This window comes from Thamnophis elegans, chromosome Z (genome assembly GCF_009769535.1).
Source record: "Thamnophis elegans isolate rThaEle1 chromosome Z, rThaEle1.pri, whole genome shotgun sequence".
Lineage (NCBI taxonomy): Eukaryota > Metazoa > Chordata > Lepidosauria > Squamata > Colubridae > Thamnophis > Thamnophis elegans.
In genome coordinates this window covers 93,974,515-93,992,570 of record NC_045558.1, presented here as the reverse complement: position 1 = coordinate 93,992,570, position 18,056 = coordinate 93,974,515, and the positions used below count along the sequence as shown (strand labels likewise).

General features: G+C 48.7%; 1 protein-coding gene across 1 annotated transcript; it reads right to left on the bottom strand.

The window, feature by feature from the left end:
* Positions 1–13,917: 13,917 nt before the first annotated feature.
* Positions 13,918–17,012, bottom strand: LOC116523010 (kelch-like protein 11). Its single transcript, XM_032238155.1, has 2 exons — positions 16,501–17,012; positions 13,918–16,015 (listed from the first exon to the last, which is right to left on the bottom strand). The coding sequence occupies exons 1-2, from the start codon at positions 16,977–16,979 to the stop codon at positions 14,443–14,445; spliced, it is 2,052 nt and encodes a 683-aa protein (XP_032094046.1). The 5' UTR covers positions 16,980–17,012; the 3' UTR covers positions 13,918–14,442.
* Positions 17,013–18,056: the final 1,044 nt, after the last annotated feature.

Below are 18,056 nucleotides of genomic sequence, written 5' to 3'. Positions count from 1 at the left end.
GAAGTCATCAGGACTACTTCTAATCATTTTGAGTAAGCGTCCACAACTATGAAGAAGGTTTGGCCATGTACCGGACCAGCAAAGTCAATGTGCACCCTGGACCATGGTGCTTGTGGTCACTCCCACTCCTTAGCGGGCGCCTCTGGGGGAGCCGGTCTGGACTCCTGACACGGTGTGCATGTGGCCACCCATTCTTTGACCTCCCTGTCCATGTTAGGCCACCATATGTAACTCCTTGCCAGAGACTTTATCTTGACAATCCCAGGATGCCCTACATGTAATGCTTCTAGCACTGCAATGCGCAGTGTAGTGGGAATTACTATCCGTCCCCCCACAGCAAACATCCATTAATAACCGACAGTTCATCACGCTTGGCAAAATACATTTTGAGGTGCGCTCTGGCGCTGTAGGGTCTCCGTTGATTTGGCGGCTGATTCGGATGCCCTAGCTTTGTCTAGTGCGATTTGCAGAGAGAGGTTGGATTTAGCGAGTAGCCTCCTCTGTAAGATAATGTCTCGCATGCTGTAAATTATGTGGTCGAGAATCAGCTCGTCCAGGTCTCGGTACTTGCAATATGCTGCGGCTTTCTGGAGTGCAGCCACATACTCATTGACGGATTCGCCCTCCATCTGGTTTTGGATGTTATATTTGTGCCGGCGAACGTACTTGGATGGCTTGGGCGCGTAGTGGGTCTTCAGCATCTGTTGTAATACAGACCAGGATACCGCTTGGAGCGGGGTCGGTTCTGAGAGATTTTTAGCCATTTCGAACACTTCCCGGCCACAGTAACCAAGGAACATGTTCTTATGGGCTTCTGGAATGCTCATGAGATCGTTTGCCTCGAGGAAACATTTGAATTGTAGCATGTACGATTCCCAGTGCTCCGTCACTGGATTATACGGAGTTGGTGGTGCATGCATAGTCATCCTGATTCAATTTCTTTGTTCAGCGATGGCTTGCTTGATGCCGCACAGGATGCTCCTGGCTAGAGGTACTTGCAGGATCACCTTTGCTCTTTTTGTCCACCTAGTTGCCTTCCAATCCGACCTTCGTCGCCAGTGTTGGATTGGGTAAAAGAAGGCACACAAAGGCTTCAGTAACAACAATAACAACAATTTCAGGGACCTTCAGGAGGCTTCCCTGAAGCCTCCGGGGCAGTTAAAACGACCCTCCGAGCAAACAGGAAGTCTGTTCCTGAACTTCTGGTTTGCCTGTAGGGCTATTTTTTTGCGCTCCAGAAGCTTCAGGAAAGCTCATGAAGCCTCTGGAAGGCCTCCTGGGGGACGGGGGAGGCTCTTTTCACCATCCCCAGGCTCCTATAAAGCCTCTGGAGCCAGGGGAGGGCAAAAATCACTTTAAAAAAGGGTGAACTCAGCTGGCCTGTGCGCGCATGCACGCTGTCCAGATAACAGGGCAGCACCTCACGTGCCCTGACAAATGGCTCCACGTGCCACCTGTGGCACGCATGCCATAGGTTGGCCATCACTGATATAGATCCTCCTCAATGGGCCCTTGTGGCTCAGCCCCTTAAGGGGCTAAATCGGGGAGGAAGATAGTCCCGAGAGAGCCCTCAAGAGGATCCCCCATAACATCCCTGATTGCCCTGGGATATAGAGAAGGAGATGTTGATATCTTCTTTCTAGAGTGCTTAGAAGGCTCTGCAGGAGACCCCTGAGAAGAAGGGGAAGGGCTGAATCCTGTGGCTGGTGACCTGGACCTATGTAAGGGGCTAGGCCTGCTGGCATGAGCCTCTTGCTGCCTGCCTGGGGCCACCTCCTGAACCGTAGCCCTGGAAGGCTGCTGGCCAGCCAGGAGCTTGGAAGTAACTGCCCTGGTCCATGGCCTGAGATTGCTCTCCTCTGCCCCTGATTCCTGGTGCTCCCCTGGTGAGCCTGGCCCAGCATCAGCCCTGGTGGTCGCCATCATACTCATGATCTGGCACCGCTGACAATGCTGCTTTAAACATGATTGCGATTGCGGGAGATTCCTCGGCTGCTTCTGGCGTTGGATGGCTCACCCGGCCTCGATTAGTGGCCACGATACTGGGAAACCACTTGTACAATCGGTGCCACTTCCAAGATGGCTGCCACCTCACGGCACACCTCATCATCACCCAAGATGGCCACTGCCATCCGGATCTCCACTATGCGATTGAAGCACGCCTTCTTCTTACTGCAGAGTTCCGCGGGGCACAGACCAAGCCACCGCGCCTCTTGCCAGGGCAGCCACTCCTAATGAGCTGCAATTTGGAGCCTGCTACCCCTGAATTAACAGGGACCGTGCAGTGCTCCACATGGCAATCAGGTTGGAGCAACAATGCCAATCCGGTTCTCCACCCATGCCAGGTGACGAGATTGGCCCCTTTATCAGCCAGCAGCTCAGGCAATTTAGAATTTAGTATAGCCAATTATTCCAATTTTAACAACATTAGTTTCCTCAAGCAGGAGCCAAATAACAGTCTGCCTGGACCAAAGACTGAAGGAAACTGTGGAGCCAAAGGAAGAGGCTTGGTCCGGGGCCTGAGATCGCTGTCCTCCGCCCCCGGAAGGAAGAGGCGTGACAAAGAATTTCCCTCAGTCTCTGGACCAATCAGGCTCTGTTGATATCCACGCGTAGCCCCTCCCACATCAGACACTGGAAACAAGGTTGCTACCTGGCCCCTCTTCCCTCAGTCTCTGCATTGCTGCTCGCCACCAACTCGACCCCACACAGAGCTGTAGGTGTGCCATAAGCCAGGTTAATCAGGGCGGTGTGCTGCTCCAAGAAGCTGTGCTCGGCCATGGTGGTCTAGGTGCATAATGCTGGAGCTGGGACTGGTCCAGGGGGAAGTCGCACGGACAACCCAGCACCCCGAAGAGGTCCATGCAGGGCTCCACCGACTGCAAAGCACGGCACGAGTGGCAGAAGCCCCCGAACCCAAGCAGGACAATGCAGCTCCAGCAGCAGCAGCAGCCGACTGCCTGGAATCGGAGTGGGATGGACCAGCAGGCATTGTGTGTGAGGGCCCCGTGGCAGGCCCAATTTCAGGTGGCCAGGTGCTGCTGCTGCTGGAGCTGCATTGGGGGTTTCTGCCACTCGTGCCATGCTTTGCAGCCAGCAGAATCCTGCATGGACCTCTTTGGGATGCTGGGCTTCTTGGAGCAGCATGCCATTCTGATCAACCTGGCTTATGGCATCCTGTACAGTCTGTTCTGCGTAGAATTGAGTTGGCAGCAGGCAGCAATGTGGAGACTGAGGGAAAGGAGGCTAGGTAGCAACCTTGTTCTCTGCTTGTAGGCCAGAAAGAGAAGCTGCCTGTGAAAAAGCCCACAAAACAAAATAAAGGCGTTCTGGGGATCCCGCTCCCCCAAAAAAGACAGCGAAGAGCACCGGCCTGGCACGTGTCCCCCTTCAAAACATTTGGCCACTGTTTTGGAGGGCATGGGTTGGTGGTGGGGGTCATGTGACTAAGTCTGCATGAGTGACATCAAGTTGGCCATGCCCAGTCAGTCACATCCTGCCCATCTAGCCACACTCTTCAAACCAGTAGTAAAAAAATTTGAAACCCATCTCTGGTTAAGAGAATGCAAGTTCTTTCAGACAGCTCTAAATTTACAACCATAAAAAAGCCCAGAATTTCTGTTATAAGTCATTATGTTCATAAGTTGAGGTACCCTTATGCCTAAACCCAGTTTTGCAACTTTTTACTTGAAGAATTAAACAAATAACACAGTTATTAAGCAAATTCATATATGATAGTCCTCAAGGGATGACTCTAACAGAGTAATCAAAATTTATAACATGAATTGGAAGAGCAACAATAAGAGAGATTCATTCAATTAGGCCTTCAGTTGGCAGCAATGAAGAGGGGGAAAAATGATGTGCCAGCTGCAAAGTCCCTGAGTGTTACTGATCATGTCACCAGAGGTGGAACACATGTCAACTGTTGCTTATCCCACAGGTCCTCAAAATATGGCCCACGGGCCACATGTGGCCCACCGAGGCCATTAATCCGGCCCGCATGAGGCTGCCCCTGCCCACATCGCCCTGTCCGCTCTTCGGCCGAGTGCTGGACTTAAGTTCGTGAGGCCCGCAGGCTGGAACTGAAAGCTAAGGCTAACAATTTTGGCCTGCAGAAACAGTCTAGAGGTGGGGGGAGGTGAAAAATGGGGTGCACAAGGCCTCAGGAGGCCACAAAATGGTCCAGTGGGTCCCTCACTGCTGCTTGGCCAATCCATTTTGGATTTCAGTGACTGCGCATATGCAATTCACTGTAAATTGTTCTGCGCATGTGCAAAGAGCAATTTACATTAAACAGTGCATGTGAGCAGTGCACATCTGGTGTGTGTGCTTGCTGGCAAACTGACAGTAGCATCGGCAGCAACCCACCGGGCATTCACAGGACTCAAAATGGCCAGCTTCAGAAATGACTGACTACAGGTCACAAATACTTCAGAGGTTTCTTGTAGTTCACAATTCTGAAACCTGTGTCATATGTTCTGTGATCTGAACCTGTGTCATAAGTACATTTTTGGGATGCATTTGCAAATTTGAACAGTTATTAAATGGCCATTTATACCTTGAGGACTACCCGTATTCTTATGGTGATTTTTTTCAGGAAAGCAGTCTTGTAAGCCAGACAAAAATATCATAAAGTGAAGTCATATGACCATGGAATGCTGCAACTGGCTATAAAGGTGAATCAGTTCTCAAGTGCTCTAAATCTATCATGAAACTCCAGAACCAGATCATAAGTAGTTGAGGGGGTTTGTTGTAATTTTAAAGAATTGCTAAATGATTTATTAAGCATGAATTAGCTGTAATTAAAAAAACTGCAATTTATAGGGCAGTTTCCCCAAAAACTATGTAATTAAGGACATATACACACCACTATTTAACATGGTGCGCCACATGAAATGCTAGTATTAAATTAAGAGATGCATGTGTATCAACCAAGCATCAATTTGTGTCATTATCACTGAGGTGGAGACACACACACACCTATTGCAAGTTATTGATGGAAGAAAAAGCTAGGTTTACAACCAGCTGTTTCTGTATTTTCACAAAACTTTCTACAGAATAGCCAATATTTTCAGTTTAAATGAGGACACCTTTCTCCTGACTTACTTCTCCTACATCAAATATAGGGTTTCCTGTCTAAGCAGGAGGTTGGACTAGAAGACCTCCAAGATCATTTCAACTCTATTCCATTCTATTCTAAATATCATTTGCTTACTGTGATTGCAAGATGAAAGGTACTTATAACACTGTCATTATTTATAGAAACTTGCAAATGGCTTGTCACATGGTTAAATAATGACTAATTTAAAAATCTTTTTAATATTGTATTTTTTTGTGATAGAGGTTACAAAACTAACAAATGTGTCATTTGTAACAAAGCTGTACAGATAGTCTTAATACATTGCACTGTTATATTTTACCTTCATTGTGAAAGGTGAGCCTTAGTGAAGACGTCTCCGTGGTCATGTGGCCGGCATGACTAAACCCTAAAGGCACATTGAGTGCTGTTACCTTCCCACTAAAGGTGGTCCCTATTTTTCTACTTGCATTTTTACATGCTTTCGAACTGCTAGGTTGGCAGAAGCTGGGACAAGTAAGGGGAGCTCACTCGATTACATGGTGCTAGTGATCCGAACCGACCTTTCTGATCAATGTCGTGCTGATATATCCTGATATTAAAATAAGAGCCTGATAAAATTAGAGACATTAACTGTCCGTTTGGCTTAAAGACCCTGTATTTCCATCAGCCACTTTTTTATGCTGAAGAAAGGCTTTATACTAGAAATCTTTTGACAATCGAAAGTTACAGGGCTATAAACTCTCGTTCACAAAACAATTAACAGTGGTACTTATTAAGAAATATAGAATAATATTATTGAGCTCTAAGCATGGACACATCTGTGTGGAAAATTTAAAATTGTTTAATTGGAATTGTAGCTTTTCAGTCTGAAGTTTTTCTTAGATCGCTCAGAATTCCCTCTAATGGTAAACAAAGTAGATTAAATTTGTAGAATATATACATCCCTACTATCTGAAATTAAATATTTGAAAACTTCATAATGGGTATATATTTCATCTTCATTGCAGATCTTAGTTTTGCTTGCAGAACTGTTTAGTCTAGTAAGTTTTATACTTTAATGATGTCATTTTGGATGTTGCTTGTGAATGCCAGTCATTTAAACAAGTAGTCCTTTTCTGACCATTTGGGCCTAGAAAGGACATTGGCCTTACCTGAACGTCTATTTTCAGAGTGGAGGAGGGAGTGGTCACGTTGGGTTTTATCTTAGCCTGATTGGTCCAAGACTGAAAGCAAAGCTATAAGTACTGGTGCCTTCCAATGCTGGCCCAGATTCTCGAAGATGAACGGTACAACTGAAACAACAAAAACAACAACACAACAAACCCCGGGAACGCCCGGGCCCTCCCCTTGGCCCCAACCAACAGAACTCAGGGCAGGTTGTGACCACTTCCTCCTCCACTTTGAAAATAGACGTTCAGGTAAGACCAACGTCCTTTTTCCAGAGTGGGAGGAGGGAGTGGTCACGTGTGGGACATACCCAAGCTAAAGTCCCAGGGAGGGATAACAAGAAACACTAGGGCCCAAGGGGAGCCTCAGCCGCCACCCCCTCCAAAACTCTCTGACCGAAGGATGCGTCCGCAGACGCGAAAGCATCCAGACGATAATGCCGGATGAAGGATGTCGGGGAAGCCCAAGTGGCCGCACGGCAGATGTCCTCAAATGGGGCCCTCGTGGCTCACGCCGCCGTGGTCGCGGCACTCCTAGTAGAATGTGCCGTGATCCCCGACGGAGCTGGCCGACCCGAGGCCATGTAAGCCTCCACGATGGCCTGACGCAGCCAACGGCCAATGGTAGCCGAAGACACCCTCGATCCCAGTGACCCTGGCTGGAAGGAGACAAACAGGGCCTCCGACCTACGGACCTCCGTGGTCCGCCGGAGGTAGATCCGCAGAGCGCGGCGGACATCCAACTGATGCCAGAGATGTTCCCTGTCATTGGCTGGGCCCGGGCAAAAGTCGGGCAGGACGATCTCCTGGGCCCTATGAAAGGGAGTATTTACCTTCGGGACGAAGGCCGGGTCAAGGCGAAGGACCACCCTGTCCTGATGAAAGTGACAAAGGTCGTCCCTGGAGGACAGGGCGCCTAGCTCAGAAATACGTCAGGCGGATGTGATCGCCACCAGGAAAACCACTTTCAGCGACAGGAAGCGTAAGTGAACTGAGCGGAGGGGCTCAAACGGGGCCCCCATCAAGGCCCTGAGGACCAGGGGAAGATCCCATGTAGGGAACCTGTGAACGGGGGGAGGCCTGAGATTAGCTGCCCCCTTCAGGAAAAGCTTGATCAGGGGAAACTGGGAAAGGGAAGAAGACCCCACCCCCCCCAGGACCGAAGACAGAGCCGCCACATGGCGACGCAAGGTGTTCTGTGAAAGCCCGTCCTCAAGACCTTTCTGAAGGAAATCCAAGACGTTGGGAATGGTGGCCCTATCGGGAGAAATGCCCCTAGTCGAGCACCATCGGACGAAGGCCGCCCAGGTGGAGTTATAAATGCGGGTCATCGACAGTCGCCGAGCCGCCTCGATGGTGTGAATGACCCCGGAGGACAGATGAGCCTCCCTCAAAAGCTGCCGTTCAAGAGCCACGCGGTTAGATTAAGCCATTGTGGCTCCGAGTGAACCAGAGCCCCCTGCAGCAAGACTACCTCCCCCCGCGGAATCCTCCACGGAGGAGCCACCGACAGCTGTACCAGGTCCGCGAACCAGGGCCTCCTGGGCCAATATGGGGCCACCAGAATGACCAGGGCCCCCTCTGCCACCACCTTCCTGACAGTCCCCGGGATGAGGGGAATGGGAGGGAAGGCATAAAGAAGGCCCGGGGGCCACTGGCTCCGGAGGGCGTTCGCGCCCTCCGCCGACCTGGACTGGAAACGGGTGAAGAACCGTGGAAGCTGGGCGTTCTCGGGTGATGCAAACAGGTCCACCAGAGGAGACCCGAACCTTTGGCAGATCTTCCGGAACAGCGATGGGTGGAGTTGCCACTCGCCGTTGTCCAGAGTCGCTTGGCTGAGCCAATCCGCCTGGAAGTTGGAGAGTCCCGAGATGTGTTCCGACACCAAGGACCATAGGTGTTTCTCCGCCCAGGAGCCCAGCCGCAGAGCCTCCAACCAGAGGCCCCGTGAGTGAGTCCCGCCCTGACGATTGATGTGAGCCTTGGTGGCCACATTGTCCATCAGGAGGAGCACATGGCACCCCTCCACCGAGGACTGAAAGTGACGCAGAGCCAGTCACGCAGCCTTCAGCTCCAGCCAATTTATATTGTGGCGAAGGTCCGAGGCCGACCACCTGCCCTGCGCCATCCGAGAGCCCACCAGGGCCCCCCACACGAACAGACTCATGTCTGTGGTGACGGTCACCCTGTCCGGCTCCCAGAAGCAGCAGCCCCGCTGAATGGCCGGGGAGAGCCACCACGCCAGGGAGACACGGACTCTCGCCGGGAGACGGAGAGACCGAAGGGAATTGCTCAATCGTCCCCTCTGGAAGGGGATGAGTTCCCACTGAAGGGGCCTGAGATGAAGCCTGGCCCACGGAACTATTCCGATGCAAGAGACCATCTTGCCCAATAGCTGTGACAGAGAGAGGATGGAAGTGGACCGCCTTGCGCGAACGCACTCCGCCAGGAGCCGGAGGCTGTCCTGCCGTTCCTGAGACAGACTTACCACCCCCAACTTGGAATCTATGACAGTCCCCAGATGCAGAATGCGAGTGGAGGGAGAAAGATGACTCTTGGCGAAGTTCACCGAAAAACCCAGGCTCTGAAGACTTTGAATAGTGAGCTGAAGATCCGAGACGGCCTGAGGAAGGGACCCCACCTGAACCAAGACATCGTCTAAATAGCATTGAAGCCGAACTGGCACAGACCGCAGATGAGCCGCTAGAGCCGCCAGAACCTTCGTGAAGGTCCGTGGGGCCGAAGCCAGGCCGAAGGGAAGAGCCCTGTATTGGTAGTGGTGGGACCCGTGAGAGAACCTCAAGAACCGGCGATGAGCGGGCAGGATGGGAATGTGAAGATAGGCCTCCGTGAGGTCCACGGAGGCCAGGAAGTCCCCCTTCCTGATGCCCTGAAGGATAGATTTGAGGGATGACATTTTGAAGCGCCTGTACACCAGAAACCTGTTCAGACGCTTGAGGTCTAGAATCGCCCTCCAGCCCCCCGTGCTTTTTGGAACCACGAAGAGATTGGAGTAGTGGCCCAGGCCTCGTTCCCCTAAGGGAACCGCTTCCACCGCCCGAATATCGAGAAAGTGGGCAATCGCCTGATCCATCAGGCGGCGGCGCTCTCGACTCTGAGACGGAGGGAATGACCGGAAGAGATTTGGAGGAGTGGAGAGAAATTCTAACCTGAGACCGTGACGAAACGTGGCTCGGACCCAAGCGTCCATCGTGATCTCGTCCCACTGATCCGCATAGAGGGAGAGGCGGCCGCCGACGGGACAACTCGGGTTCGAGTCACTTTCCTCTGCGGTAGGGACGGCCGCCTCCTTCACGAAAGGGCCGCCGAGCCTGGCCCTGGAAGTGGTTCCTGTCCTGAAAGGACTGCCCGGAAAACTGCCTATCAGCTGGGAAGGAAGAAAATCGCTGGTTATAGCCATAATCCGCAGCCCTATACCTTTGCTTATGGAAAGGACGTGACTTAGTCTCGGGTTTCTTAGATGTAGAGGGAAGGACCTTCTTTTTGTCCTTATCCTCCACAAGAATGGGAGTAAGGGCCTCCTCGAAAAGATTGGGCCCTTTGAAGGGGACGGCCGCCAGATCCCATTTTGCCTTGTCCATCTGCCAGTGACGCAACCAAAGAAGCCTACGAGAGGTGACAGAGGTGGCCAAGGCACTGGAAGCAAACTTGACTGTATCCAGGGTCGCATCAGCAGAGAACTGGCAGGCCGCCATGATCTTAAACAAATTCTGGTGGATTTGTTCGTCCTGGATAGGAATGCGCTCCTGAAGCTTCTTAAGCCACATGACTGTGGCACGGTTAAAGTAGGAAGCCGAGGCCGCGGACTTAATAGCCCACGCCGTGGTGTTAAAATTCTTCCGCAAGGTAAGCTCTGCACGCTTATCCTCCGGTTTCATCTTATCCGCCGCGTCGCCTGACACCACCGGAGAGGAGGAGACCAGGGCGGCCACCGGGGTGTCAATGGTTGGCAGCTGAATGGCCTGGGCAAAGGTCTGTTCCACGTTATAGTGCCGGTGGTCATTACTGCCAGGAGCCGAGAAGTTGGAGGGGCGAGCCCACTGGTTGGTCAAGACCTCTAAAAACAGGGGAGGAGCAGGGATCTCCTCCTTGTTGGTGGCTGTAGCAGAAAACATGGCCATGTCAGGATCTCTAGGGGGGGCACTGAAGGATCCCCCGTCCCAACCTTAGTGGTCTGCCGTGCTTTGTCCAAGAGAATTTTAAACATGGCTGGAACAAAGAGCCCTTAGAAGAAGGCTCATCAGAAAGGGCTGTATTCTCATCATCCGAGAAGCCCATTTCCTGGGGAATCTCCCCCCCCCAAGAAAGAAGCCTCACTGACCATGGAAGGAGAGGAAGCCCGATACTGAACCCTGCCTAGCCTAGAAGAAAAGGATCCCTTGTCCCATTGGGCAATGCCCCGTGAAATGGCTGCAGAAATAAGTCTTTTAATCCCTCCAGGAAGATTCTCCAGATCCTCCACATCCCCATAAACAGAACCAGGACCCTGGGGAGCCAACCTCTGAGAGGAACAGGGGCCCCTGGACGTACCCTCCAGGGGATCGCCTGCAGGGGATGGAGAACGCCTCCTCCTGGAGTAGGCCCGAGACCTGCCAGGAGAGCTTGAGGAAGATGCCGGGCTAAATCCCCTAGGGGAAGATCTGCTGGACATAGGCCCAAGGGGAGACCTGGACCTGTCCCGGGATAAAGGCCTGGCCGACTGGGCCTGCCTCTCTGCCCTCGCAAAAGTCTTTTCCAGCGCCCTATGCCGCCTGGCCTCCTCCCTAGTAGAGGACCTAGAAGGGCGCCTAGTGACCAAGGATCCCTGGGGGGGAGCCCCCCGCCCCACCTCCTGATCCAGGGCTTCATCACCCCCAGCTGGGCCTGCCACCTGGCCCTGGGGAATCTCCGCTCCCTCTTCCATTCCCCACTCATGTGTCCGACGAAGGGAGCTGGAACCAGGCCTCCGAAGTCCCACCGGAACCAGGGCCTGAAGGTCTGTGGAGAGAGCTAGGCCCAAGGCCTCGTGCTAGGCCTCACTCAAGAGTCAGGCCGAAAACAAGGCCCCGCGCACGTGGCAACCTCCCAAAATGGCCACCAGAACTCCGTGCGTGGGAGAAAAGGCTGGCAAATAACTCCAGCAGCTCAGCCGGGCTTCCAGGAGCTGGTGCTGCACTGAATCAAGTCGGAGAGAGCTACACGGCACCCACGCACGCTCTCCTCACCCCCGCTCTGTCCCCACAGCAATCTGAACAATCCGGCGGTGCGGCAGCCGCCTGGGGCGATCAGCTGTGCAGCGGGCGGCTCACAAGCTCCACGTGGCGCCGAAGCCACTCCTGCCGCCGCTGCTGCAAAAGGAGCTGCTTCTAAAGCAGCAGAAATTGGAGCTGTCACCCCCGCACTCCCGGGGATAGGGCTGAGGCTCCTGGCCCGCGGGGGGGAGGCCAAACGCCCCACAGGGCCCTCCCCAACTGCCCGAGGCAGAGATCTGTCCCTTGGGGCCGCAGCAGTACAATTTAGAAGTTTGAAAGAGTTTTAAAGTGCCCAATTAGCCAAATAAAAACCAGATCGCAAAACAACTAAAACAAAAGGAAAAAATCCTACCTAAACACTTTTCTAATAGTATTTGGACCAAGACTGAGAGAATCTGGGCCAGCATTGGAAGGCACCAGTATTTATAGCTTTGCTCTCAGTCTTGGACCAATCAGGATAAGATAAAACCCACATGTGACCACTCCCTCCTCCCACTCTGGAAATTCTCATTTGTTAAGTGATCATTAAACAAGATACATCATTACCTCACTCAGTGAACAAAATTCCAGCTCCCCCAGTTACAATCAAGGGACCATATAGATTGTTAGGTGGAGTGCCAGAGATGGCCCAGAGACCTCCAACTACTTGGAAGGCTTGGGCCCTCTCCCCACATTACCAGGGAAGATGGTGGTCACTAGTGTTTTCCTGAAATTTTAGTTTTTCCTTCAGTGTACCAAGAAATTTCCTCCAGAGGTGAAAATGCTAGCAAATGCATGTTTTAAAAGATCCCAAAAGCAGATAGCCAGTATTCTGAGCCTTTCAGAACAATAGCATTTGAGAGGGAAAATGCTGGTAGAGTGCTTTCCCTTCCCCTCTGAGAGGAAAACACTAGTGAAGGCCAATGTTCAAAATACTGGCCTTTGCTAGCATTTTCACCAAATTCTTCCAGCATTCAGGAAGGGGAAGGAAAATCTCTTACCAAGTTGAGGGGCATACCTGAAATCCAGTATCTCCTCCATCTTCCACTTTCCCCACCAACTTCCCCACTTGACATTCTGGGGAAACTGGCAGGGAAGATTGCAAATGAATCTCTCAGGGATAAATGGATTAGTTAAGAGAAGAAAAAGTAAGAGAGATTAGGAAAAATAGATTTAGACGAAGTTAACTGTTTTAGATCTTTCTCAGAAAATACTTATAAAGCAGTCACTTCTTTTTCTAATGATTCTGCTTGTTTATCGTCCGATGCCCACATACCTCATGGTTTGATTTTTCTTGAGATTTCCTTAGACATTGCTATCACTACATTTTTATTTACTGCCATTTCTGATAAGTGTGAAAAGGAGATTAAGAGATTCTCTATCTTGCTCTAGCTAAACAGATGGCCTCATAAGATGGTTGTTATTTTAATCATTTGTAGATATAGAATAAAGGTGAATACATATTTAAGTTCTGAAAGAGAGTAGAAGTAATAATGATGCCAAAACAAATTTCATTACAAAACTGCCTCAGGAAAACAAGTAATATATTGGACAGCTTGGGAGTTGGGACACATCAGTGGTAGGTTCTGGCCGGTACGGCCTTGTACTGCCATAACGGTAATAGCTGGGTACAACTGACAATGTACCAGTACGGTGGCCCATTTGGCCCACCCGCCCGCGTTGTATCCATTTTTAAAGCAACTGGCCAATTGTGCACGTGCATACAGCTTCAAACAAGTAGCTGGGTGTTGCACGGGTGGTAGAGTGCGCAAGTGTGCGCAGTGTGTGTGCACGGACAGGATGCCCAGCTCCGTGCAGTGTGTACCGGTAGTGACTGGTAGGGGAACCCACCACTGGGACACATATAATGGAACAAAATTATTCATAGATGTAAAATTAAATATTCTGTTGGACCAAGATTTATATTAAATATTGAATGTTCTACATGATTTTGTCTGCCTGAACTGTGTAACTATCCATGTAAGGAATGATATATCATCAAGACAAAGAAGTTTGATGAAGACAGATCAATTGGTAGTTAAAAGCTATTACCAAAATACTGTCACCCAGAATTTTTGCAGCTTTATTCCTGTCATAATGTATTCCCAATTGCTTCAGTTATGAATTAGTACTCTTTTAGTCTTTCCATTCATTTCTTTAAGGCTGGAATATTGGACCAATTAAATAAAATTAATTAAAGAGAAACCAGGGGAAACTACAATAGAATGGTCTTACTAAAAATTAGGTTCTTAAAGACATACCACACAATTTTTATTATATGATTTCAAATGATCCAAATAATAAATTTTATTATGTTTATCAATATGCTTTCAGCAAACTCAAGTGTTTTTAGATAAATAAAAGTATAAAATATTATAATCATGGAACATTTTAAAATTCTTAGAAAGATTGTGCTTTACTCTTCTTGTTTTTAAGTATTGCACATATCCACATTTGACAGAAATAAGCAGATTCACAGAAGATTAAAAAGAAAAATATCTCTGCAAAAGCAGGTAAAATGTCTTTTAAAAACCTTCAATAGTCCTTTACATACATATCAGTATTATAAAACAAATACTTTACATGGCATGTATAATATTGAAAGAGATGACATGACCCAATACACAAAAAGCAAGTCCAATACATACATGTAAGAAAAAAAAGGCTGTGCTGAATTTTTATACAATTTTATACAACCTGAACACATTTACAAAATGCAAGAATAATTCTTTTGTTGGATTCTATATCTGGAGGACATCTGTGGAGAAAGACTGTAAAACGGTTCTATGTCTGCTTATCTTCAGATTTATGGCAAGTATACACCAAATTTCCATGTAGCACTTATAATCCAGATCAAATATTCAACAAGAAAGCTTTGTCTCCAATACTTAAGCCGTTTGGTGGCTATTAGTCCATGCCAGGCATGACAATTATAGCCAGATATTTCTGATGTCATTTATTTAAGCTAGCATTCTATCTGAGAGTGAGGCATCCTCCTTAAATTTAAGGAATGTTGATGCGTCTGCCGGATCCGGTCCTTCTGCCACATTAGGTTTTGCGGTACTGGATATTTCTGGGTACCATGTAAGGACCGAAAGGGGATTCTAACGTGACAAGCTGTAGCACGGCAGCGAGGCTGAGGCATAGGAGGGAGTAACAGCCAACGCTTCTTCTCAGCACAGTAGCGGTAGGCCTCTTTTCTGTACTGTTTATCAATATCATCACTGTTCTTCCATCCACCTATGATGAAGATATCATCTTTGTAATAGCAGATAGCTGCCCCTTCAATGCTAAGGACCTCTGATGGTAAGCTTTCCAGAATATCATCAGGTAATTGGTTAGAGATTTTTCTCTTGGCCTCTTCATGGTCTAGAGGATAGCTTCTGGGACAACAAGAAGCGGTGTGGTAAAAGTTGGTGTTCCCCACAACCATTTGGAAGCAGCAATAGTTGTCAAGGAGTGGCAGAGACTCACAATCTCGCCATTCTCGTGTGTCTGCATCATAGCGAATAATGACAGACCGTAAGCCATCTTCATTATCTCCATCATCTGGTGTGCGAGCTGCCATGTAAACAAATCTATTGTCTATTGTAATCACTTTAACATCCCGCAGTATCTTTGGGGCAGACTCTAAGTTGTGCCACTTATCTTGATCTGGATTGTAGACAGCCACTTCTTTAAAACCAGGGATGAAATAACCCCGCCCACCAATGCTATACAGATTTCCCTTTACTTCGGTAAGTCCAAAATAATGCTTCCTGGTTATGAGATTTGAAACCTGCTCCCAAACATTTCTACCTGGGTTATACCTTTCCATGGTTTTGGCAAATCCAGGCTCCATGGAACCTGCCACATAAAGATAGGATTCGGTTACTACCACAGCATGTCCATCAAGGTGATTGTGGTTATGCGGTAAATTCACCCATCTATCTTCATCGATAAAATACCCCACACACTCACTCAAGTAATCACCTCCCTCAGACACACCACCAATAACCATGATAACATCCATGTTTTGGCCAAAACGAGGCAGAGATGAGTTGGGGGAGTTAGCTTGTTGGCGTGTACCCATCTGAAAATTTTCACCCTTGAGAGCATGGCTTTCCACTGCTTCCAACACAAGTTTGAGGCATGCTTCATTGCTTGATACCAGCTTTTCAGATTTAACATGCCGAGTCAAATAGGTTGGTTTAATTTGTGATAGTCGGAGAAGCTTAAAGAGCTCTTCAAAGTACTTTTCTCTTTCGTCAGGATTTCTCTGGACCCACTTTAAAACCATCTCAAAGAGAATCTCTTCGGCATCCACTGTGATTTCTGAATCTGAAAGCCAGTCCCTAATAAGGTGAAATGGCAAAGTATAGAACTCTTCGTCTTCGATAACTTTGTAGAAGTTCCTCCTGATCATCTCGGCAGCTTTTAAAGCCAGCTGGTTCAAAGAGTACATATGAGCTAAGCTGTGAATGGCTACAGAGTTGGAGAGACTCAGTTTTTTCTTGAGGAATTCCCCGCAGAACTCTTTTAGACGTATTAGTAAGAACCTGCAAAACAAAAAGGCAATTTAGAAATTCCACCAGAGAATTATTAGAAAGTTAAAAACTTGTACTTTGCTTTCCACTAAGCTGACATTCAAAAATGTCAAGTGCCACTGTCTTTTTCTAAAAAGGTGCCAGGGCTGAATTTGTCTTTAAGTGTCCAGCAGTCCCCCTTCATGCTATAACTCAAGTAATTCAGAAACTACACTGTGAAGAAATGTTGCCATAAGAGCATTCTACCCTGGTAAGAGTTCAATGCTGCCATTGGGTGGATTTCTACACTTTGTTAAATTCTAATAACATCTTGATATGCATTATAGCAATGACCCTCCTTGGTGGCCTTCCCTAAGAACTCCCTGGGGGTAGGGTGGGGGGGGCTATGATGCCTCCTTCACCCGTCAAAACGCGGGAAAACTTTTCTGCCGACGTACATCAGTCGGTGGGCGGCTGGTTTGTCACCTGACACACTTCGCTCCTCCTTCCCGCCTCACCTGTCGGCCAACTCCAGAATCTCGTGCACGTTGCCAGGACTGACGCGGACGGTCCCCGTGTACATGAAGCTGATGACCGCCTCGATCGTCTCCGGGTCTGGTCCCGCTCCCGAACTCCATTTCCGTAACTCCACCCGCCCCGAGCGGGACTCCGCAAAGTCGCCCAGAAGGAGAGGAGCGAAGTATTCGGTGGCCGCTGCCAGGACCGAGCGATGCGCCCGGAACTCTCGCGGTGGGGGATCGGAGGAGGCCCCGCCCACTCCCCCCTCCTCCTCCTTTTCCTCATTGCTGCCGCCACTGAAAGCTAGCGTGACGTCACAGAAGAGGCCTAACCGCCGCTGCTCGTTCTGGCGGCAGGCGAGGTCGGAGCAGTGGGCCACGCACGAAAACACCTCCGAGTCAGGCTCTGAGTCTGGCCCCGCCTCGCCCTCCAGTCCAGGGAGGTTGACATCCGGCCCGCCGCCTCCAGTTGTCGCCATTTTGTTTTGTTTTTTTAAATCGATTCGAAGTTTTCCCGTTGCTGCATCGAATTACGTCACTTACACGATCATAGAGATGTGAACATATACTTCCGGCACTAATAGTGGCCGCGTGCTATCATAGATATAAGAATGATTAACATAAAACTTCTCACAAAGTTTTTTTTTCCTTTCAAAATTGGCTTCCTGGATATTTTTAATCTCTGTTTTCTACGTTGCAAAACAAAAGCTTTAAAAAAAAAAACATAGGACAAATCCAGGCTAGTTAAAGAAAACATCTTAAACTGTAATCCCAAATGGATAAGCCACTGTAGAAAAAGTATGTTCGGCTTCTTCAACAAATTGGAATCCGAAGTATTGTACATATTTGTAGGTTTTTGGATGTTGGCAGGGTGCTTGGAATAAAAGTTTTGGTTATATTTGTAACATATTCAACAGGTTGCCTATATGTTTCCTTCGTGGATCAGATGTGTCTAGACGACCCATGATACGCAGTTAAATCTAAATTAATGAAAGATGGAGTAATGAGAAATTCTGAAAATGAGTGTCAAGAATGAATCACTGGGAAAATGGATGTGAAAGAAATCTAACCCTAACCTAATCTAACTTTAGAATAGTTGAAAGTACAAGTCCTATATGATAAGGTATTAGAACGCATCTTAATCTCTTTGTCAAGTGTGTTAAAGTCAAATAGACTAGGACAAAACGGACAGGCATAGGCATAGGCTAAACAGAGTTGGAAGGTCTAGTCCAATCCCCTTCTCAAGCAGGAGACTATACCACTTGAAAAAATGGCTTCCAGCCTCTTCTTAAAAACCTCTAGTGATAGAGCACCCACAACTTCTGAAAACAAGCCGTTCCATTGGTTTAATTCTTTTCACTCTCCCGAAATTTATCCTTAGTACCTCATTGCTTCTCTTCTTAATTAGTTTCCATCCATTGCTTGTTGTCTTGCCTTCTGGACTTTGGAGAATAGGTTGACCTTGTGGCACCCCTAAAATATTGGAACACTGCTATGTCATTCCTTGTCTTTCTTTTTACTAGAAAGACATACCTAATTCCGTCAAATGTTCTTTA